Source organism: Epinephelus moara, chromosome 14 (assembly GCF_006386435.1).
Source record: "Epinephelus moara isolate mb chromosome 14, YSFRI_EMoa_1.0, whole genome shotgun sequence".
Lineage (NCBI taxonomy): Eukaryota > Metazoa > Chordata > Actinopteri > Perciformes > Serranidae > Epinephelus > Epinephelus moara.
Window position 1 is genome coordinate 9,006,136 of NC_065519.1, and position 24,356 is coordinate 9,030,491.

Consider the following 24,356-nt stretch of genomic DNA (forward strand, 5'->3'; position numbering starts at 1 on the left):
AGGTCAAGACTACTGTGAAAATGCACCAAAATTGCACTCCCTTGTTTGTAAATTTGATCTTTAAGCATCACTTGCAAAATAAGTCAGATAATTTTATGCTTTCTCACAATTTTTGAACTTAATGTGCTAATTTTTTTAGTCTGCTACATGAAAAACAGAAAAAATTCTTACCTTTTCACTGACATTTTGCAGCTGTTTGTGAAGCACTGCAACTTCCTGTTTGAGGGAATCCCTCTCCTGCTGCAAAACTCGGAGGTCTGACTTAAGACGAGCGCTTTGATTGCTCACAGCCTGAAGAGTTTCATCCACTGTCTTGACCTAGAGTAGAGAAAAGAATATATTAAGTCCTTGGTAAAGGCCGAAACATACCATGGCCAAACTGCATACGTCAAAACAGCTGCCCCTTTTGTTTTCTATATGCAACCCCACATGCTGCAAGCAAAATTATTACAGACTCTGCGGTGGTTCCAAAAAAGGAGCAGCTTTGCGCCACACTGCAACACTTCATGCCAAGGTCCGTCCTATATCAAGCCTCACTGCCTCTGAAGACAACCACAACTTTCCCCCACTTGCCCCCCTGCTTGTACATCCCAGCTCCAATAGTATTATATAGAGCTGCTCTTTTCTGCTTCCTTGGCAGTTCGAGTTCTCTCCTCACCTCTTGTCAAAGAATGAGGGTGGCTCTTCAGGTGTGCAATCAAGTTCAGTTAGTGGGTGTCCATACAGAAATTGAAGCTAATGCAAAGGTGGAAGTGGTAAAGATCTATTATAGTAGTAACAACTGTGTGGTCTCCTGTTGACGTGCTGCAGAATGACACTTCCTAATAGCACTAGGGGCGGAACTTGACATGTCATATGACGCACTACAGCGCTGCAGCGGCAGTGTGTTTTCAGCTTAACACAGATTTCAGGGTTCAACTTGACTCACAAATCTGTTTAATTACTATGAATCTTATTGTAAAATGCTTTGAAATAATACTACACAGCGACTGATTGATACGGATGATTCTGTGGGTTACAGCAGACTCCTACCTTCTCTTGAGCTTTGGATAACTGCTTGCAGAGGCCCTGGGTCTCCTTATCCGCGCTTCTCCGCTCCTCCACCAGGTGGCTGAGCTGACTCTCCATTAAGTCTACTTTAACCGCCTGAAAACCAGAAGACAACTACAGTTATAATTAAACAATCCCTTATGTACCACTTTACAGCTAAAGCTCGATCACACCACAACATCTCAGCAGATTACAGAAAACATTTCTTTAGCCTTTTCGTTTGTACTTTTGTTATTAAGGGTGAAATTATTTATAGATAGTTGTGATCACTTAGATTGTGTGAGTCATTTCATGGCATGACTAGGTGGTGACAGTGCTTTATCACTTTGTGTCTGTGTCGTGCTCATTAACCCCATCAAAGTGCCCTCGGCCTGATGCTCACCTCCTCTCTGAGGTCAGAGAGCTGCTGTGACAGCTGGGTATTCCTCTGCTCCAGCTGTGCAGTGTCCTCCAGAGCTTTGGTCAGCTCTGCCTCCAGAGCCAACACACAAGCTGCCAGCTAACACAAAACAGCCACCAATTAACTACCCGCTACGACCACCACGACACCACAACGACCATCAGTCTGTCAATAAAACTCTGTTTACCTTGTTTTTCTCCTCAGCAGTGAACACCTCCCTCCTCTCGTTTTCATTTATCAGCTCTGCCAGCTGCTGGCGTAGATTCTCCATATCAGAAATATTTTGGGTATTTTTCTCTGACAGCAGCCCGTTCTCGTCCTCCAGTGATTGGCTCTGCAAACGCAGCTCTGAAATCTGCAGTGAAGATACATCAACATCTTAATAACGGCTTCTGAATGAATTGGTACAGACACTCTTGGTCCCCAGAAGATGAATCCTTATGACTTTGCAGATCCCCTGACTTTTCCTGTAGCGCCACCATGAGGTACACCTGATGCTGCTGAATGTGTGTTAGCGTGTTTAGTGTGTTCCAATCCCCATAATTACAGTGTCTATGTTTCCAGTTCTGCTTTTGTGCTGAAAGCCTGCTTGACAGCAGCGGGATAAAGCGCTGGGCTCTGGTTTGTCTTTTACTCATCCTGGTTATTGGCACACCTGGGTGATGCCGTTGAATGTGTGTTAGCATGTTGGATGGCATTTACAGTCACATCTTCTGTAACAGTAGAGCAACGCCGACTGTCCCCTTCTTAAGGCTTGTGTACACTGAGTAAGTTTTTTTCTGATGCATCTTTTTCATCCGTCATCCAGAAAAAAAAAATCCTTATGCAAAGAAACCTTGCACATCGATTCAGATGTGTTTCATTGTTCTGTTTGTTGTGAAAATTCACAATACCTGACAAAATTAAGAGACACATTTCCTCCTTTGCCTCTCTGTCTTGTCACAGCTGTGTCCCACTGCCGCAATTCCTTCACTGATTCTTGGTCAAACGTCTCTAAAAGCTTCTGACAGATGCGAAAAACGTAACAACGTAAGGTCGTATTCAATTTTAGACGCGTTACAATTCGAGACAAAAGAACTGACTCAGTGTGCAAAGGCCTTCATACACTACATACACTAGCATTTAGCTCAAAGCACAACTGCCCCAAATTTGGCCTCACAGAGCTGCTAGCGTGACTTTAGACTCATGTTTTATCAAGTTACTTCAGTACCTGTTTCTCGAAGTTCTCTGCTTCCTTTTGAGCTGCAATGTTCCCTTTCTGCAACTGCTCCATTGTTTGCCTAGAATCAAGAACATTTTAACATGTTAATTTACATGACAAAACAAACATGAATAGAGGTTATTACTAAATATATATTTATATTAAATGTGTTTCTTACACCAGCTCTTCCTGAAGTACTTTCATGTCCTCTTCCTTCAACGCTGCAATCTTCTGCTTGAGGATGACGTTTTCTTCAGCAAGACGACTCGCCTCAGATCTACAGATAAACAAAACTACATTTAAGATTCTAATAAAACTGTACATGTCAGAATACACATTAATAATTCAGTGGATGATGTATGAGGAGTCTCTTGCTACACATTGATTAAAAGCATCTTACTCTACCATTTGCACACATTGAACTTGCGTTTGCTTTTCAACTCTACAGGGATCAAAGCAGCACAAGTGTTGAAGAGCTGTTGCATCGCACAAAGGGTTTAGGAACATTATCACGGGTAGGAAAACCGCACTGTGTTGTGTTTGGGAACAAAAGGAGGAGCACTCTTCAAAATCAAAGCACCACAGGGATGGGACATGGAGAAGCCACAGGAGACACAGGTTCCTAGTTTTTCTCCACGTTACCTATGAGCCTGTGTGGTTTCATTTAACGACTGCGACTCGTCCTGTAGCTCTGTGATGGCTCTGCGAAGTATGGTGTTCTGCTTCTCAAACTCCTCACAGCTGTCCTCCAGATCTGCCTGAAGAAGAGACTCCTCTGTGGGGCTCTCTGATCGTCCAGCGTCCGGGTGTATGGCTGATAGTATCTCATCCGGCCACTCCAATTCACTTAACAACTCCGAGAGCTTTCGGTTCTCTTCTCTCATCCTTCCGATCTCATCCACCAGTACGACCTGCTGATCTTTGAAATCATGGAAAACATTCATCCTGCTTTCAAGGCTCCAAACTCTCTTCTCGAGTTCACTGTTTTGGTCTTTCAGTTTGGCATTTTCACACATGCAATCTTCATATCTAATCTGAAGATCTGTCATCTTTAAGGCCTTAACCTCCAGCTCTTTGATGTGCTCCATTAAGAGCAGCACTTTCACTTTGAGGCCGTAGTTTTCCTCTAATATCTGGTGGCCAGTTTTGACCTTTTCAGTGTTATGAGCCAGAAGATTCTCCAGTATTTCTGTCTTCTGTTGAAGCAGAGAAATCTTCTCGTGTAGGAGGATGTTCTCCTCGGTGGCGGTGTTCTGCAAAGCCTGTAGCTTAAAGAAAGAACGATCTCTGTCCTCACAATCTTCATCCAGATTTCCCAGACAATCATGTGCACATTCATCCTTTGTTTTGGTGGTTAAATGTTCCCAGTCTGACTCTACTTCAACTTCCTGTCTACAGCTGTGAGAGTTAATTGGTAAACACCTAACCGCAGCATCCACCAGAGACAGTACATCTGGGTCACCTGTCTCCTCCAGCACTGAGGGATCGACCGCAGTCTCATGACATGGCTCATCTTCACGGAAAGAGCTCTCATTGTCTGAGGTTTGCACATCTTGAGGTTTGTTCTCCTCCTCACATGATTCAAGAGCATCTTCATTCCCACCGTCTGTTGCATCTTCATCTACACCTTCAAACGCCTCAGGGGATGAGACTGCCTCACATGGCATCTCTGGGGCTTCATTTTTGGGTTCAACAGTTGAATTGTTTTCACAGGATGTCGATTCAGGGTCTTTGTGTCTAATTTCTGCAGAAGAACAGCCTCCTTCGGGGTCTCTGTCAACTTCCTCGGGGCTTGAGTCTCCATTTTGGTGATCTTCTGGAACAGCAACAACCTGATTTACTCCTGACATGTTGTCTTCTTGATCATCACTGGTAGCAGGGATGTTTTCATCATCTTCATTATCAATATTTTTGGTATTTTCAGGACCTCCGTCTGTTTCCTGTTCTTCATCAGAGAAAGAAACACATTCTTCCTCCATTAAAGTATTAATTTCCTTTGATTCTTCCATTTCTTCTTCCTTAGCCTTTTCCGCAGAAGAAGAAAGCTGATTTAATTCCATTTCTAACTCTTTTATTCTGATTTTAAGCCTATCTATTTCTGCTATGAGCTCTTCTCTGTCATCCTCTCGATTGTCTTTTAACTTTTCCTCAAGACTAGATGCATGTTCCTGCAGCTCCTTCCTCTCGAGCTCAAAGTCCTCTGCTGCCTGTTTGAGCAGCATCTCCACCTCCTCGATCTTCATCTTCAAATCGTCCCGCTCAGTCAACAACTCAATCCTCTCGGTAATCTGCCTCTCAGAGATGGCAAACATCTCCTTGTATTTTGCCTCAAGCTCCACCTGGGTGCTCAGAAGTTCTTCCCTCTCCTGTTTAAAATCTTCCACTGTTTGATTTAGCAGGAGCTCGGTGTCGAGTGCTTTCTTCTCGGACTGAGCCAGAAGCTCGTCTTTAATTTCAAGGCTTCCTTGAAGTCGGTTGTGGAGGTCATTCAGCTGCCTGCTCAGCTCTATCTCTTTAGTCTGAGCCAAACTAATGGAGTCATCTAGCTCCTTTTGGAGCTGCTGGTTTTTCATTAAAAGTTCTTCCATTTCCTCTCTATGAAGAATTTCAAGCTCATGTTTTTCTTTTGCCCACTCTTGATTCAGACTCTCTCTTTCTTGCTCCATTGCCTCCTCCATCAGTCTTCTTTGTCCCTCGGCGTTCTCAAGGGCCTCCTGTATCTGCGCCTCCCAGTGGAGCTTCTGCTCGACATGTCTTTCAGAGAGAGCCTTCAGCTCAGTTTGGTAGTGCTGTTCAAGCCTCAAAACATCGGCCTGAAAACGCTCTGCGACAGATTCTTGATCACCTGAGAAACGGCTTTCCACTTCGTTGATTCTTTGGGTGAAGCTGATCTCGATTTCCCTCCTGCACACGGTTATTTAATGATTGTTACAGCAACAGTTTTGAACTCTTTATAGTACAACTTGAAATAATTAAAAGCAAAATCCTTTAGCATTTTTTAGCTAAAGTACTTTTTTTTTTTTTTTTGCAGAATATTAGGCCTGTCACAATAACTGCTTTTGTTGGATGATATATTGCCCAGAAATAATTACGATAAACAATATCATTTTCATTTTGAGACCATTTTTTGCCAATGATATACTGAAAATACAATAGCATAATAATGCAAATGCACCATTTTAAAGAGCAATTAACTGTTAATACTTAAGAATATTTAGATATTGGAATTAGAATATGAAAAAAATGAACATATCTAAAAAAAAAAAAAAAAAGTAATTAACAATATATTCAAGAAAGTACATAGAAAATTTTAGTACCTTTTTAGGAATAGCCCAAAATTACTCAGTTTGAGAATTAACGGTCCAGTGTGTAGAATTTAGTGGAATCTGGCCGCAAGGTTGCACAACTGATACTTCTGCCATTCGCCAAGCGTGTAGAAAAACTATGGTGGCTGATGCAAAAATGTGAATGGCCCTATCTGGAGCCTTTGTTTGATTGTCTGTTCTGGGCTATGGTGAAACAACATGGCAGACCTGAAGATGACCTGCTCCGTACGTAGACATAAATGGCTCATTCTGTGGTAACAAAAACACAACTATTCTTATTTTCAGGTGATTATAAACTAACATTCATAACAGGGTTATGAATATTATATTCCATTTCTGTCAATATCTCCCCCTAAGTCCCACACACTGGACCTTGAACACAAACTCTGGCCAACAAAACAAAACCAAGTGATGCCTCTTGCAACTAAAGCCCTTTTCCCACCCAACTAAAAACCCACTAACATCTAGTTTTGTATTATTAATGGGAAAGGTTACAATCTGCATTTCATGCTGGCACATATGAATCTGCAGTAATGAGGGGTAATAATCAGTTCCAGTTCCAATTGGCATTGATCGGCAGTAATGGTAAAACAACATCCAGGTGGGCGCGCTACTTTTCGTCCCTTTTTCAGCACAATACAATGACAGGCCAGCACAAAATCCCGCCTATCTCCGTCCAAGCAGCACACAAACATCGTCCAAAATTGGTCTGCACCAAGTATGACAGAAGGATTGAATATGAAACAGATATAAAAAAAGAAGTGAGAACCATCACATTTTATTGGTCAAACATTTTCATTGGACTAACCTGTTTTCTGGCACATTTGGGACGCAGAACGTTACACACTATGTCTATTACAGAGCCATGTACACAGCTAAAGTCTAATGGCGATAGGAAAGGCATCCATCTACTATTTTTAGAGAGTTTTCCCGTGTTTACAAAAACCTGCATATACATGCTTATTTTGTTGGGAAAAGAGTATAATAGAGAGGCTTGGTGAAGCTCCGGGAACACCGCAGTTATCTCCATCATTCAACTGATGTGCTGCCACGGATGGACAGTCTGGGAGCCGGGCGTTTTGAAAGTGGTTTCATGGAGTGGAGGACGAAGTTGTTGGAGAGTAAAACTACAAAGACTTATGTTTTGGCGAATTACAAAGGGTTGGTAAGCTAATGACTATCAGGACTGTGCCTCTTCCACTCCAAAAGTGCAGCTGCAGGCAAGTAAGGCAGGTACGCTATGAGGTCGTGTCTCTTACGTGTTATATTTCTTAAGACTCACCCAAGTAGTAGGGGTAGAGAGGAAAAAGAAAGACGGAGTTGATGCGCTCAATTCTAATAATGGTCAGGAAAACCCTGCTGTTTATTCTGGCATCACGTTGGCTAAAATGTTGGTCACTTATCGGAAGATAAGTTAGTAACGTAATTATCGTGACAGGCCGTTTGAAAAGGACGAATGTGAAGGACAAAAAAAGTTTAATCAATAAAGAAGTTCCTATAATACAAACAATTAAAAACATCTCACCTCTCTTGAGCGATGTCATCCTGTAGTTTGCCCAACATGGTGCTGAGAGCCTCCCTCTCTTCACTGTGTTTGTCAGTCAGCTCCTTCAGGGCCTCTCGGTGGCTTTCCTCTAGACGAGCCCTCTCCTCTGCCAGTAAGTGTTCTAGTCTCTTCTCGTCCTCCTCTCTCTCAGTCTCAAGCTTCTGCCTCTCTTCATTCAGCCTGTCCTGTACCATCCCTTCGTAATCCTCCTCCAGCTGCAGTCTCTCCCTCTCCCACTCCTCCTTCAGCTTTTTCTCCCTCTGCTCAAACATCTCCTGTACCTGCAACCTCTCTTGAAGCACTCTATCGAGCAGAGCCTCCTCCTGATGCTCCTGAAGCTGGGTTCGTTCGCACTCCCACTGCTCCCTGAGCTTGGCCTCCTTCTCCTCTTGCTCCCTGACAAGTCTCAACATCTCTTCCTCCAACACCACCTGCAGGGACTCATTATTCTGTTCATCCAGCTGAGCCCTCTCTGTCTGCCACTGCTCTGTCAGCCTCTGCACAATCTCATCACGCTCCTCCTCAAACCTAACCTTTGCCTCCTCTAGTCTGGCCTTCAGTTCATCCTCATGGCTTTGCTGCAACAGCTCCTTCTCCCTCTCGCTATCATCTAACAATCTCTTCTCGAACTCAGCCTTTTCTTCCTGCAGTTTCTTTCTCTCCTCGTCCAGTCTGGCTTCAAGAAGCTCCTCATGCTCTTCGTCCAGTTTATTCATCTCAGTAGCATGTTGCTTCCTCAGCTCATCTATCTCATTGGCGAGGTTGCCATCCATCTCGGTCTGCTGGGCTTCAAGTGTCTTCAGCTGCTCCTCCAGGTCTGCAGTGTAGGTGTGGGCCTCTAGCAGTTGTTGTCTAAGAGTTCCCACTTCCTCCTCTTGCAGATTCTCCAGCTCTGCCCTCTCCTCGGCCTGCTTCTGCTCCAGAGAAGTCCGCTCAAGCTCGGCCTGCTCCAGCTGGCTCTGGAGCTCCTGTTCGTGACTCTGAATGCTGTCCATCTCCTCCCTCAGAGCCTGGACCTCCTGCTGGTACTGGAGGGTTAAGGCAGCCTTCTGGTCCTCATGAGTCGCCCTCTGCTTTCCCACCATCTTATCAAATTCATTGATCTGTTGCGATAAAAAGAGGAAACAGAGGAATTATATTAGACATCATCTTGGACTTTGAGAAGTTGGGATGGACATTTTCCATTATTTATTGACATCTGATAGACCAAACGATTAATCCAGAAGTAATCAGCAGATCAACTGATAATAAAAATAATATTCAGTTGTAGCCCTACAGGAGTTAATTTTTCATTTCACTTATCTTGATGGTTAAGTTGGATTAAACCTGTGATGAAGCCAGTAATTTGAGTTAAAGACCAATTCAAGCACATATCAATGGCCAAAATGCCCTACAGTATCTCGTGTCAATTCACAAGATTGATATTACATCAATATGTCTCCCTGCTCTTTCCACCTCTAATCTTTATAACACATGTTCATCTAACACTGTGAAATATAAAAAGGTATCTGCTACACTAACCTTGCTTTCCAGCTGGTTTCGCAGATCCTCCATTTCCTGAAGGTGCTGCTCCTTCAGCTGCTCTAACATCATCTCTGCCTCAAGGCTCATGCTGAAGGGCTGAACCTCATCTGAACCGATACCTGCAAAAAGTCATGTCAGAAGTTGGTGACATTTAACACAGTGTTTTCTTGTTTCTATGCAAAATGTTTACGTACTGACTGTTGACATGAACAGATGTAGTCAGGGCTCTGTAATTAGCTCTCCAGGGACTATATGTTCATATATGTGTTGTGTAAGTATTCATTACCTGGATCAGACTCCATGCCGGGGCTTTTACTCTCCAGCTCTTCAGAGAGAGGTTTGTGGCAGGGTTGATGAACTCTTCCGAGACTGTGAAACTCCTGCAACTCTGACTGCAGCTCGTCAATACGATCCTGCAGCTCCTACCAAATGAAAGCACAATGAGCTAAACACGCATCTAACATCAAGTCTGTAATGAAAATACCACTGCATATGCAGCCATGCAAAGAGAGCACTCAAGAAAAGGTGGGCATTTTTTATGATTTTGTTGCAGTTACCCTGTACTGAGCTTCGTAGCCACTGCGTAGGTCCTTGATGCGTTCCTCCTGGAGAAGAAAGTCTGCACTGCTGGGGTCCAAGTCCCCAAACTAAAGAAATGAAGGCAAAAGGGGAGAGGGGACACAGAAGGGGTTATGCAAGCAAAAAACAACACAAAAACAAGGATAATTAATGTGGTGTTTAAATAGAGAAAGTCAGTATTGAAGTTATGGAGAGCCATAAAATATGTCTGTACCCGTTCTTTCATAACGTTGTCCAAACTTGTCTGGAGTTTTGTATTTTGGCTCTGTGCCTCCACTAGTTTTTCTGTGGCGTCCAGCAGCTCCATTTCAAGGCGTCTGTTCTCCTAAAAAATAAAAGACCCAAACAACATACATTAACAATAATTAAAAAAAAAATGTAATACGCAGATGATATTGTAATGTTTACTGAGGAAATTGAAGCTGATCAATGAGCGTTTTGTGCATCAATAGACCATATAAAAACAGCAAACTGAAGCAAAGGGAGTCTGTCTGGTACCTTCACAGAGATGGAGAGGTGGTCCCTGAGAAAAGATTCATCCTCTTTGATCTTCTCCACCTCTGCCTCCAGTTCCTTGCGCTGCGCGTCGGCCTGCTGCTGCATCTGGTCCATCTCCTTCATCAGCTCTGATCGTGCTGCTGCGAGCTTCTCTTTGTGCTCCTGTTCAAGCTTCCTGTGGACATTCGGGGAGCACAGAAAACAGAATGTAACACTGACTGTGACAAATGTTAAGAGGAGGCTGGATTCAGTTGAATGGATGACTTTGAGTTTAGCAGGTTATTGTGGTTAAAATAAATACACTGTACAACATCTATCAATAAATGTAAAGCTAAAGTATCTAAAACTAATTATGATCAGCTGCAGTCTTTATGAACAGCCTGGATAAAGGGATAAAGAGTGACAACTATAAGCCCACAGTATTTTAATCCCAGGAATGAGGCCGAGATGTAGGGAAGAAGACGGCACAATCAAGCATAAATCTATAAAATTATTCTGTAAACCTGAAATGGATTGAGGCCTCTTGCTGTGATAAAACTGGAGACCCAACAGCAAACTGGTGTAACCTGAGCCACTGTATAAATTACCTGAGATTGAGGTTATTCATCTGCTCGATCGCAGAGTGACGCTCATCCACCTCAGTGGCGAGCTGAGTTTTCAGTTTCTCTGCTTTCTCCAGGTCAGATCGTATCTTCTCTTTCTCCCTTAATTCTCTGTCCACGCGCTCTCTGATGAGAGAACAACAACAGGGACAATAATTGTACAAAGATGTAGCCATGACACATGACAACAGACACAAACCAGCAATCATCCTGCGGGTTTTATTTCAGACTAACAGGCTCAAAATGATTCCAGATATATTTAGCAAATATAATCAAACAGTATTAATGTCTGAATGAGCTGCATCATAGTGATGACTCATACTCACAGGAGATATCTGATCTCAGCTTTGAAGCTCGCAAGTGCCGCTTGGTGGATCCCATTCTTAGTAACGAGGAGCTCATTCTCAAGTGCCAGGGTGAGATCACTCAGACTCAGTTTTCCATCGAGGTTAAAATTCAAAGCCTGCAAAGGAAATAATAATAATAATTATAAATCCTTGACTTTTTAAAATTATGGAGTAAATACAAAACCTGTCTGACTTCCTTTATGTCATCAGCTATCTACAGCAGTGTATTGGAGCTATTTTAAGTAAATAAATAAACAAATAAATACATTTTAAAAATACAGAGCCAGGGGAGAGGGGTAAAATTACAAGAAAACACTCCAAATTAAAATCGTAAATTGATGAGATAAAATCTTTAATATTCTCCAAGACTACGTTGGTAAATTTATGAGAAGAAACTCACAAATATACCAGAGAAAAAAAAAATTCTCTGAGATTAAAATCATATATTTAACACAGAAAGAACTTGCAAAGATATGCATATATGTTAAGGCACCATATTACTTCAATGTGCAAGGCTGGATCAACCTCATCACAACACAGACACAACCACTTGCTATGTATTATGCCTGCTATGGATGACCTAATCAAATAAGTCTGTTTCAAAACATACAAATTATTTAAATGCACAAATTCAAAATACTGATAATAACTAACACTGATGGTCACAGTCATAGTTAGAGGAACAAGTACCTGCAGGATCTCAGTGCTGTTTTCTATTCCCTCATCTATCCAGGCATCCAGGAGGTATTCAACTGGAGTGAAACCGGTACCATCGTCGAGGTTGGAGAAGAGACGCATGCCGATGGTGCTTGTCAGGGCAGAGGGGGTGGCTATCCTCCTGCCTCCTTCATCAAAGGGCTGTACAGGGGGAAAATTGTGTCTCTTTACTGGAGAAAGATAACATTTCCCTGAGCTGCCGACACAGCGGAGTGTGCAGTGTGTGCTTGGTGCTGCTGTTTACAGAGCGTTACTGTTCATCACTGTGGATCATTATCATTATAGTTATTGTTCATGGTGTGGACTGCTCTAATATCTCCAAAATTCCACTTAATGCTTTCTGGGGGACCAAATGCAATCTGAAATCTAGCTTTGAATGACTCTATTACAGAGGAACTAGAAAAGAAAAATGATTTTGTCAACCTACACTTTGTTTTAGACATCTTTTTTAAATGATAGATAATTGGCTGTGTAAAAAACCCTCTCTAATAAAGCAAGAACAGATAACAATAAATAATGACCTAAGAGAAAAGAACAACAGGGGATTTACCCTTCATTTTACCACCTCGTAAGAGCTAAACAAACAAGTACCTGAGTGGAAAGGTGTCGTTTCAGTTGTCTGTAGGGCGTGGAGGCGGACGGTGTGGGGGGTTTGTTGTGGTTTACAACCCTGGAAACAAACTCCTGAACACTCATTATGCCATCGCTGGTTAGACTCTGGAGCATATCTGCATTTATCTGGAAACGATTAATGGTTTAATTGAGAAAAGAGTCAGATATCAGTAGTTGCAGCCAAATATGTGTCAGTAATATTATACAGTATACTTTATACTTTTCCTAATGTAAAAAATAAATTTCTCAAGGCAGAAAACACTTTTATTGGACTCGAATTGTCTAAATGAGTTATTTAATCATAGAAAGAACAACAAAAGACAATATGGAAGTGTATGACTATTTTAACATCAATAAATTATAACAAGATTAATTTAGAGCCATAAGACCTCTGCTGTGAGGATGTAATTTACATTTTGTGTCGCTTGGTCAAAGAGATGATGATGTATAAACTTCCCCTGAAACAAACTGCTTCTCTGTTAACTTTTAATCTCACCTCCAGGCCCAGGTGTTCACAAAGAGCGAGCAGTTCGGTGTGACCGCCACACCCGTCCCACGATATCTGCAGCTCGTCACAGGCTTCACGCAGTCTCTCCTCTACACAGGTCGGCAGAGGAACGATGGACCCCCGAGGTGTGCTTGGTTCATCGGGGTTCCAGAGATGCATCTGACCTAAATACATGATTAGAGGACACTGTGAGCATTTGGTGACAAACATCTATGGAGTGGATTTAATGAAAATACTGCGACTTTGACATACCTTCTGCCTCGTACTCCTCTGTGCTTGTTTCGTGAGCATTCCAGCGCTGTTAGACACAAAAACACACACAGATTACTACAACACAAGAGGCTAGTCTTGTTGTTCAAAATCATAGAAAGTCATTTGTGAGAAAAAATGACCACATTAAAATCTTTGCAGGCTGATTCTCTCATGTGACAATCAGCTGTTTATTAGTTCAAACATGTTTTTAAATGAGGTGAGGTTGGGGCTGGGTGCAAAAAGGGGGGCAGGAGTGTCTGACAAAAAGCACAAAAGAGCTTTTGTGATGACACGAGGGCATCAGGGACGGTCAGTGTGCAAATCTGGAATGGTGGTAATAATAGAAAAAATGCGTCACGGAGGGACACACTTCTTTCTTCTTCTTTTACATTTTCAAACATGTTAATGGGGCATTACCTATGCCAATGTGCAACATTTAAAAACTTAAATAAATAAGAGGCTAATGCTGAAACTGAACCGCTCACTCACTCAGGAAAAAGATGTTTTAAAAGTTTGAAACCAAAACCTGGAACATTATGCAGTCTCAAATCTTAACTCCTAATTTGAGTATTAACATTTTAATCCAGCAACTTTTTTGTGCTTCTCAAGAAATATAAAAGGAGGAGGGGTTTATGTGGGTGTGACCCACTGTGCTCCACCCCACTCCCAGTGTGACCATCTATTGTCTGGGAAGCAAACAGTGAGGGAATGAAGAACAGATGGTATTCTGCGAGTGGCGTTCTGATACATGGTGTATAGGCATCCAGGAGGGTGGGGGTAGCGGGGGCTCATTGTTCCTCTGTCACATCCCTACACCCTCCTCCCAAAGCACTGGGCCTGCAGTCTCTGCGGCGGAGCCCCCCTGACCCATCCCCATCTGCTGGTCCCCAGGCCGGACATTGTAGCATTGTTGCAGCGTAGATTAGTCAATACCGAGACACGCTTCAGTTCAGTGTCTCAAACAGTGTTTGTCTTGACGCTGGCAGGCAGCAGCGCAGACAATACACAGAATATTAACACATCCATCTGAGAACAAGCTGAAGTGGCCATCATTATACCGTTTTGGTGACCAGTTGGGGACTTTTCTTTGGCGTGATTTATTCGGCTGCAGCACATTCATTGGTATGAAAAATCAACCTGGTGTCTAAAGGCCACGACAGTCAGTAAATCTTACACATAGAACAACTTCAACACAGGGCTGCATCTAAACACTTTATCGACTATGTTCACACGCACAAAATATGCAGGTTTTTGCCCTTATTCCGAAAAAGATAAACATGACTAAGGAAAATGAATATTCCACAAACATTCCCTTCTACATGCAGCTGTGTATACTCCGATTAACATGCCCTAACATGTTTATCATGTCAAAATATGGAAAAGTGGAGTCGCTTGTGTCATTTTGCTTGTATTGCATCACAACAAGATTTTTTTTAGAGTTATCCACATCTGGCGGACTTGTTCAACTGTCCAAACACAGCCTCCCTCTTTCGTTCCTTCAACCACCCTCTTGAAGAAGTCAGTACTGCGATAATCGTGCATATCCAAGTCATCTTAAAAGTAGGTTTGTTTGTCCTTCAAACCTGAAACTTGGGCTTTTCTTTTCGGCATCTCTACCTCACAGCCTTGCAGACTGTTGCAGAGTTGGTTTGTGTACAACGCATCCATGACAACACAGAGCCGATACTCCTCAAACTCAAATATTATTTGCATATCCCACATCCTTATTGGAAAATACTACTGTTGTTAAGCGAACCTGAAGAAGCCAGGGGCGAAACGCGTTGTTCGCTCTTAATAAAATCACAGTAATTCAGTTCAGTGAACGGTGGTTTATGTTGATGATTTTATTTTGTGGCAGACCACCGCCTGATTCTTGAGACTGGCTGTGCAGAGGGAGTTCGGTTTACTTATCCTTGTTGGAAAATACTACATTTGGAAAAAGGTCTAATTGTGTTTACATGGCCAGTATCAAATATGATCATATTCTGAATAATAGTGGAACCGTTTAGTCTTTAAGATGTCAGAAAATAGTGACCACAGTTTCTTAGAAAGATGGTGTCTTCAAATTGTTTTGTACAACCAAACAGTCTAAAATTCAAAGACATGCAGTTTAAAACGCTTTAAATCAGAGACAAATAAACTTCTTTATAGCAAAATAGATTTTTAGTACAAAGTTTGACCTCCTGCTGGTGTTACTGTAGATTTCTCACCCTCATTTCTCTTGCAGGTCACAGTCACAAAGTACGAGCTTAGACCCCTGTATATATGTCAAACAACTCTCCATGTCAGCAGTGAGAGCAGGATAATCCAAGAAAAGGATCTAGAAGATCAACCAGAGAACCATGCAGAGTGTTCAGCTGTGACTGAACTAATGCTTTACAACCCTGTGACACAGACGCATGTTGCATTAAAGCCACGACTGTTTGGTGCAGACGAAGGGAGGCACCTACTGTCAGTCTTAAATACACAAAAAGAACTTGACAGCAGCCGTGGCAAATACTGACGGCCACACATACAACAATCAGCTCCTGTCTCTGTCTGTATCTGCTGAAATAAAACTGATCTGTTTGAACATGATCGTGTAAATTTCTAAATCACTGAGCTGTTGCCTTGACCACCACATCACAGCCAGCACATGCACGCAGGGCAAAGTTCAACCCAACACTGAGCACAGTTTAACTCACACAGAATCCCATCATGACACATTAAACTGATGACCCTGTTTGAGGTTACACAAACACTGCGGTAACATCTTGACTCCGGGAGGCTTGTTTAACAGTAATTATACTCACAGTGTTATTTACAGACAGTGCTGCGTTGTTATGCAATGAACAGTGCCTGCTGAATCCTGTCTTTGAGTGTCTATATTACATTTCGGGATCTGCTCTGCATGCCACTAAGCTGATTAGCTAAGAATAACGTCTCGCTGGTGGCCTGTGGCTGCTGAGAAACACAGTACACACAAGGACAGGAGGCGATAAGGATGGCATCCCAGTGTCTGGAGGTTCAGAGCCGTACTGGAAAAAACTCAGAACATCAGTCTTAGCCTTTTACCTCACGCTTCCGGGGAACCGCTGAGTCATAGTTGTCCTCAGGATCATCCTCCTCCTCAGCCGGGTTTGCATTTGCAACCTCAGAGAAGTCTGAAATAGGCTCGATGAACTCTGGCGTGGAACGGCGGCCGTAACGTTTACTGCCCTTCACAAACTTTGGTTCAATCTCAGGAGATTCTGAGGAGACACAATGATAAGTGGAGTCATGATTGTGATCACTTGTACAAAATATAATAGTCAGGTTTGCACAACAGAGGTTATTATTAAATACAGAAATAAAAAATGTTCAGTGACTAACACATGTCACAGCCTTCAGCAGCTACTTCCCCAAAAGTGACAACTTCTCTAAAAGTGCTAACTTCAGAATCTTTAAAAGCCACATGTTCCCATTTGTTTAAATGAAACAGACATGAAACTACAGTTTTCATATGACTTCACACTTCATATGATCTTGGGTCGAGATGTCACATGGATGACACTTAGGTCCCAAGTTGATGCCAAAATTCTGACAACGTGATTAAGAGACACGTGGACAAGTAGAAAATAAAAGTGCAATTTAAATAGGTTTCAGAGTAGAGCAACTAGTTTATAAGCTCCCAGCTGTTTTGGGTTTTTCTCCAGCACCATAGGTAAAGTAGGTCCCGGGGATGCACAGCTTCTGGACCTGATGGAGCATTCTTTATGGTACATCATCCAAAGTCTTAAATAAAATGTTAAATGCCAAAGGAAGAAGAAGAACCCCCATCAGCACAGAACAACAGCAAAAACACTTGGAAGAGTGCAACTTCAGCGACAGTCCCGCCTCAACTCGTTGAAAGAGAAAGTATTTTCCTGAGTCCAGTGTATTATTTGAAGTCTTTGCAATCGGAGTGCCGCGTATTTACACTATGCTGTAAAAGCCAGCAATCGGAGTGCCGCGTATTTACACTATGCTGTAAAAGCCAGCAGCGTGATGAGACACTGAGCGTCTATTTTGTACTGAGTGCTGCACATTTGGTGTTTTTCTTTCTTCTTTCTGATCACCATGAGATGAGAAATATTCAACCCTGGCGAACACTGCACTCAGAATTTTCACTGTTTACCCAGCTGTCCAATTAGGGCTGGGTAATACGTCGATCTCTATATTTTTAAATCTCCTCAAAAGCACTTCATAAATGCTAGGACTGGGAGACAAAATCGAACATAACAATACCCTCGCTGATGCAAAAAAAAAAAGTTGTGTGGATGACTACTGTTTTGTTTTTTTGTTTTTATTTTTCAGAAAATATTAACACAATAACAACTACGTGGGTTAAGCCAAGCGTTAAAACAAATAAAAAGTCTGGTAAGTTGATAAATTTACATCACTTTACTACAATGCAGCCTTTAAAACCAACACAATAGGGGTGTCGGTGGATGAGTGGGTAGAGCAGGCGCCCCATGTACAAGGCTGTAGCCGCAGCGGCCTAGGTTCAAATCTAGCTTGTGGCCCTTTGCTGCATGTCATCCCCCCTCTCTCTCCCCCCTTCACGCTTACCTGTCCTGTCCATTAAAGGCAAAATGCCCTAAAAAAATCTTTAAAAACCAACACAATATCGAAAATCTAAGACAATATATAGTCTTATATCTCAATAAGGATATAATATCTTCATATTGCCTAGTCGTCCAATCACAGTGGGGAAGGGGCAGAACAATTAGCCTACTAGAATGTGAGATGTGACGAACAACTACAACAATAGAGAAGAAATATGTGAATATACTGTGGGCATTATGTAAATATGTTTCCTCGCCCACAAAATCTCATGAACCCACAGAGACTATTGCTTTGCACTTAAAACGGATCATCAGGGATAAATAAAATTTAAACTGCATTTCATTTAAATGTTTTAAATAAAGAGGTGCATGATGAAACACATGGGATTTACTGTTTTGTTTTTTACCGTGGTATCTTATTGGGTGTTACAAATTTTAGAATTTCACTGGTATTGGTATCGACGACTACATTTCTGGTATTGTGACACGCCTAGTTGAGACAAAAGTATCACAATATGGAAGCATGATATAGTAATACTTGTTCTGGTAATACACCTATGGGGTTAATAGTCAGTTTGTGATCACCTTGTGGGACCTTATAGAAATAAAATAACCAGGAGTCTGAAATATTCATTCACAACTTGAGACAACTTGAGAAACAAATGTTACCAAGAAACAGCTTAGTATAAAACCAATATTTGCATTAACTACATCCATAAAATAAAATAAACCATGCCAGCAAACAGTTCAACTGTCGGTTAATTGGCTTTGAACCTGTGCTTTTGGCTCTGAGCCTCTGTATGTAGATTTACAGCTGAATCAGCATGTGGGGTGCTCCGCCTCTTCAGCCTTCACAGTCACCTTCTACGCTTGGTTGACTCATTGAGTGGAAAAAGTCCCATTAAAGTTCAAAATTAAACTGATTCTAAGTTACATATTAGATTGATGATATTGCCTCAAGCTTTGTGCTTGTTTTCAGGCAGAATCTAGATGTTACCTGGTCTTGACAAGGTCTCCTGTTCTGCTTGTGGCACCTCAATAGTTGATGACAACACCAGAATCAGTGCATTCTTGAACTGGTCGAAGTCAACCTGCAACAAACAGAAAAGAAATACAGTCTTACATAAATGTGAGGAAATGCCAGTGATGCTTAGAATGTGGAGCCAAGTATTATCACAGCAAAAGTTCATGAAATTCCTCAGACTGGATGTAATATTCCCAGTGCGTCGGGTGGAGGCTGGGTGTCCCTGGGTGTCTGGGTGGAGGAGGGTTTGCTGAGCAGAGGCAGCGAGGTCACACTTCAAGAATCAACAGCTGCTAACCCTGAATATGGTGATTTTCTTTGTGCGGCGAGGCTGGCGGCTGCCGGCTTTACGTGGGGGTTTTCTTTTTTTTTTTGACTTTATTGTTGGATGCCATGGGTAGGCAATCAGTTCACTCGCCCTCTTATAACATCTACCCCCGCCCATGCACCCGCACATGCAAGACAATAGCCATCCGTCTGTCCACACGCTTATGTAGAAACACAAGTTGATGCAAAAGTGTGGAGGTAAGCAAGTTGGATCAGTCTCATCCTTAAGCTGAAAAGTACAAACTGTAAATCCTTTAAGTGCACGATCAATTTTAGACGAACTGAGGTCCAACTGTAGAGATCAGACCAGTGTCCTTTCTATTTTCTACATTTCCACATGGAGCACCCTCAAAGAAATGCATCTGTGAATGGTGATTAGTCAGCTCTGTTGTCCTGACGACAGACACCTGGGATCAGGGCTGATGGGGGCACATTTTCTCCTCAACAAGACAGCTAACAAAGCACCAAAAAGCCCAGAGACACAAAGACCTGAGGGCTGGAGTGGCTCGACGCAGGCGTCTGCCAAATTCAAAGGATACACAGGGACGCCAAAAGGCCACGACTCACATGAGCATCAGAAAAGGAACAATATTAATCCTGCAAATACAACCTTTCTAAGCACATTACTGCACGGCACTTGTAGGAGGAAAACAAACACTTCATTTCAGTGGCAGAGGAATAAACTCACCCTGGCAGTGAGGCGGTCCTGGCTCTGCAGTAGTGTTTGGAGAAGAGCTGGCGTGGCATCGTCCAGGTGCAGGGACTGGCAGAGGTCGGAGAGTTCCTCCGGGCACAGTGAGCCACAGCCGCTGGCATCAAAGCTGTTAAAAACTTCTTTTAGGCGCTCCTCGTAGTGGTCCTGCTCTTGGGTGTCATCCATCCCACAGGACAGCACCCTGCCCTGAAAGACAAGGAGGGAAGAGTCTGGTTTCATCACGCTGTCCATCACATTTAAGCTGATGCGTCTATTCAGAGTCACATGCAAGAACAGGAACAGAATTCAACTTTAAATCACTGTTAAAGAGGTACAACAACAAAACAAGAAGTCAGAATATCTCCAGTCTAAATTACCAGCATCATATATATCCAATTACTGCTAAGAGACACTCACAAACAGGGTGGAAACATCTAACTCAACAGCATGCGTTCCTAAAAGCTCCTTCATCTGACAGTGCCGCTGTGCGACTGAGCCACCAGCAAACCGCTCCAGCGTCATTTGTGGAGGAGGCTTTGGCTAATCCAATTAGAATGATTAGACAATCAGGTAAATTGATAGACGCGGCCAAGTCTGACACTGACCATGACTCTCTTCTAACGCCTTTAGCTTGGGTGTTTTACAACCCATGTAATTCAACCTGAGGCACAGGTGAAAGGGAAAATCCACCTTGTATACACAGTTTGATGTGGTTTAAATGCATGTTAGTATTGTTGATAAAAACGTGAGGGTTACTGATGATAAAAATGCTAAAAAGCAGCATGTTTGAAGGTCTTTAATCTAAATGCTTCTTCAAATACTTCACACTGGTGATAAAGACGAAGGACAAAGACATCAAAGTGGCTCTGAACCAAGTGGAACAAGCAGCCAGGAACTAATTGGGGAAGGTCACATCAAAAGCCTCGAGCCAACATTCACCGGCTGGCAGCATCCGTTACAGAGACATGGACAAAGTTGTTACACGCTCTGTTTGGATGCATCATGGTGTAATTGAAAAACAAAGACAACCGTTTAACAGAGAGCAGGGCTCCTTTGTGTCCCCCCAAAACAGAAGTCAGGAGTTAATATAATAATTAATAATTCAAGGGGCTAATCTTTCATTTTGAAGAGAAACAAATGCAAGACGTACTTGTGCATCGAATAAAAGAAAAGAGAGGAGTCGGACTAACTTAAGCAATGACATAACTCATAGACGCAACAGCCCAGGTCAGCCACTTGAAGCTTAAGCAAGATGATGTCAGTTAACATGACTGGAAATAGCATTGCAAGGCTGAGCAGCATAAAACATTTATCTCTTTAGCTTCTATTTTTACTTTCCACAAATTGTACATCTGACTGTAGCAACATAATTCTGCGCACTACATAAGTGCTGGGACTTTGGGCACCAGCTGTATGTTCATAAGGTGCCTTTATTGCTTGGCTTAGTCCTGCATTTTTCTGTTGTTGGAGCAACTTAAATCTCTTGCTATACAAATTATCATCTTTTTTTCACCTACTTACAGCACATCTTACGGCCTTTTGGTTCCCAGCACAGCTTTATCTTTATGTCATAGCTTTTATCAAACACGCTTTGTTTTATTCTGAACTGTCTTCATAGTACTGCTCTTTTACTACTTTCAGATGTCTTCAGGGTGTTTCTACTGTGTTTATGTTCCATGTTTTAATGCGCTTTTCTTGCTGCAAAAATAATTTCCTCTTGTGGGACAACTTTGTTCTTTAAGCATCAAATAAATGCTGTGTGTGACCTTGTGAATAAAGTTTGAAACGAAGAGCGCACCACTTTTTATCTAATCAGAAACTTCCCAGTTTGAGCCTACATGTCTACGCAAAGAGCCTCCTGACCCCAGCTTTTCCAGCTGCTCTCACTGAGATCATGAAGCGCTCAGCCAGGTGTCCCCCACACCCCATTCTCGGGGTGCCCATTCACCGCAGACAATGGGGACAAAAACCAAATCAGTATTCTGCATCTGCACATTGGAGCAGCTTATGAAATGCAAAAAAATCATGGCTCAGCATTGTGGCAGCTTGTCTACAGCTGGAGTGATGAGCTATTAAATATATATATAAAAAGAAAAACAAATGCACCAAGTAAGTTTCAATGCAAGTTTCACTCCACACACTCTGCTTGTGTTGTCGCACTGATCAGTTTGTATTCTCCAAGCAGCCTCTGAGCCAATTATCCTGGTAGCCCTCCTGCTCGGCTCGGCCACAGTGGCTCATGGTGGCCGAGGTTTGACAGCTGCTGCAGCCAAAGAATCACTCTAGTCCAGGTCACAAGAAGGAGGTTAATCCTTCACACCATCTCAGCATCCACTGACACTGGTAATTATCACTAACAGATGTCAAAGCTGGGAAAGTAAAAAAAAAAACACAAAAAAAAATCAGAACTTTCTTGCTATAACATCACCCTAGTGAAACACTGATGGGTGTGCTATGTTTCTGTTGGCCATTTTGGGATAGAAGATGACTATGGAACAAAAGGAAGTTCCCTGCCTTTTTATAAACAAACTATTGTCTCTGTGCAGACAGAATCACATCATATCTCGTATTCGCTACGGCAGTTACACAACTGCATCCTCACAATCTGAAGTTACTGTTAAAGGAGAACTAAACATTAAGCTCACAAAATATGATCAGAAAAATGTTTTCAGGAGAATATTTTTGGAATAATTAAGTATAATTATCTAATATTTTATTTCAAATATTCTATATTTATTTTCAACTGTAGGAGTAAAACCCATACTGCTTTGTACTTGCTTTATTTTTGCTATTTTTCTGACTTTTTGTGCAAATTTTTTGTGCGTGAACCCCCAAAAAAACCCTATCAATTGTCATCATGCAACACATTTTCTATCATACTGCATTTTTTCAATTGTTTGCATTACTTTGCACGGGTACAACAAACAAAAGAACAATTGCAAAGCTTCAGGAAAAACAAAACACTGAATTTGTCCAAAGAAAAGCCTCTTAAGAATGTATGAATGTTCAAAATTCAAAAACAAAATCACAATGCAGACAGAGAATTGTATAAAAACTTCCCAAGGATATCAGGAAAACAAATCTCTGTTGCGATATGCCGACATAATCTGCTGAAAATTCATCCAAATCGCTCGCTTCCTGCAGTTACTGCGTTCACTGTTTAGATTAATGTGCAGCTTATCATTTTGTCTCTTCTGTTAATATTATGCATTGATTATAATATGAAATATCCATAACATATGTCACTTAGTCAGGGGTCATCAATTTACTTAATGATTGTGAAGAGGTCCCTTAAGAAAAAAGGTTAGGAACCACTGGCTTAGGAGAGGGGTGTACAAATTTATTTTTAAAAAAAATTGAAAAAAACTTTAAACTTTGTACAGTTTTTTGCAAAGTGCATTGCACAAGGTAATCGATGAGACAGCATGCTGTTATTTATTCATTGCAAATCACATCTACTCATTTTCAACACTTTCACAGTCCAAGCTGATGAAATTGGGGGAAATATTTGCATGTTTTCAAATCAAATCCACAAAAGTCTCATTAATTACTAACCTTTTAAATCAATAAAATATGGTGGGATCGCTTTTTACTGCCTCACAGTCATATATCCATCACAGTGTCTTCTTTGAGATATGCAAACAATATTAAAACAACTTGGAAAGCCACGTTTCATTCGTGGAAACTTTAGAAAAAACAAAACTTTTAAGGATTTTTAACGTCAGATGCGGAACCTCTTAACAGGATAGTGCAGCCAACTGATGAGACATTATCTGACCATAGAGAAGACATGGCCTGAGGACACCAGTAAAACAAAGCAATTTAATGAAGTATGGAAGAATATTTATAAGGCCCTAAAAGACTTATAAAAACATATCATAATAATGCTCATTTAAGAAAAAAGACATGGCTTGCAATACTGTGAAGGGAAGGGGAGATAATATGTGTTTGTGTGTTAGTGGATGGGGTGTGTGAATTGGTTGGGGGATTTCTATTATGTGTAAAATGAATGAATGAACTAATGTGGTATGAATGTTAATGAGACTTATTTCTTAAATGGAGTGTATGTAATATACTGGTGTTTTTATTTTAGCCTAACACCTCAGTAGGATAGTTCATTATATACTATCTTATACACCAAAGTACATAATAAATGTTTGTCAGAATGAAACTGTCAGCAGCACCTCTTGGAGGAAAGCATGAAATCAGATTAAGATAATTATTATTTTTTGCAGCCAAAATGTAGTGAATAAATCTCCATTTTGCATCCCTCATTGGAAACACTGCCTTAGTAAAGCCTGGACACATCATGACTACACCTGGTCAAAGCTAGTTATGAGCATGAAACACACGTTAACCGTTAACTGTTAAAGTTAGTTTAGCTAACAAGTTAAACTAGCTAAAGAGGATTCCCATAGTAAAGTGATGAGCTAGGCTAACAAGCTAATTTGTCAGCAGGCATGTTGGGAGGAGGAAACGGTTTGGTCAGGACTGCTGTTGGCTCCAACTTCATCCCAAAATGTTCATGTTAACTGTGAAAGAAAGAAGAGGAAGCAGAGAAACAGTGCGGACACTGTTAGCTTA

General features: G+C 41.7%; 1 protein-coding gene across 3 annotated transcripts in view; it reads right to left on the minus strand.

Moving 5' to 3' along the window:
• The window catches only part of nin (ninein (GSK3B interacting protein)), a 35,334-nt gene that overhangs the window by 10,700 nt on the left and 278 nt on the right, over window positions 1-24,356 (minus strand). For 2 of the 3 annotated variants that reach the window (XM_050062065.1, XM_050062067.1), the window contains exons 2-22: window positions 19,767-19,979; window positions 18,725-18,818; window positions 16,217-16,392; window positions 13,163-13,208; window positions 12,899-13,074; window positions 12,382-12,528; window positions 11,764-11,931; window positions 11,053-11,189; window positions 10,712-10,852; window positions 10,125-10,299; window positions 9,841-9,951; window positions 9,605-9,694; window positions 9,334-9,469; window positions 9,045-9,166; window positions 7,503-8,626; window positions 2,830-2,928; window positions 2,661-2,730; window positions 1,638-1,805; window positions 1,433-1,549; window positions 1,033-1,146; window positions 172-318 (exon numbers count right to left, since the gene is read on the minus strand). In XM_050062065.1, coding sequence (XP_049918022.1) covers window positions 172-318; window positions 1,033-1,146; window positions 1,433-1,549; window positions 1,638-1,805; window positions 2,661-2,730; window positions 2,830-2,928; window positions 7,503-8,626; window positions 9,045-9,166; window positions 9,334-9,469; window positions 9,605-9,694; window positions 9,841-9,951; window positions 10,125-10,299; window positions 10,712-10,852; window positions 11,053-11,189; window positions 11,764-11,931; window positions 12,382-12,528; window positions 12,899-13,074; window positions 13,163-13,208; window positions 16,217-16,392; window positions 18,725-18,818; window positions 19,767-19,958 — 3,750 coding nt within the window. In that variant the 5' untranslated portion in view covers window positions 19,959-19,979. The remainder of the gene's footprint in view (window positions 1-171; window positions 319-1,032; window positions 1,147-1,432; window positions 1,550-1,637; window positions 1,806-2,660; window positions 2,731-2,829; window positions 2,929-7,502; window positions 8,627-9,044; window positions 9,167-9,333; window positions 9,470-9,604; window positions 9,695-9,840; window positions 9,952-10,124; window positions 10,300-10,711; window positions 10,853-11,052; window positions 11,190-11,763; window positions 11,932-12,381; window positions 12,529-12,898; window positions 13,075-13,162; window positions 13,209-16,216; window positions 16,393-18,724; window positions 18,819-19,766; window positions 19,980-24,356) is intronic. The other variant, XM_050062066.1, reaches the window with a different exon arrangement.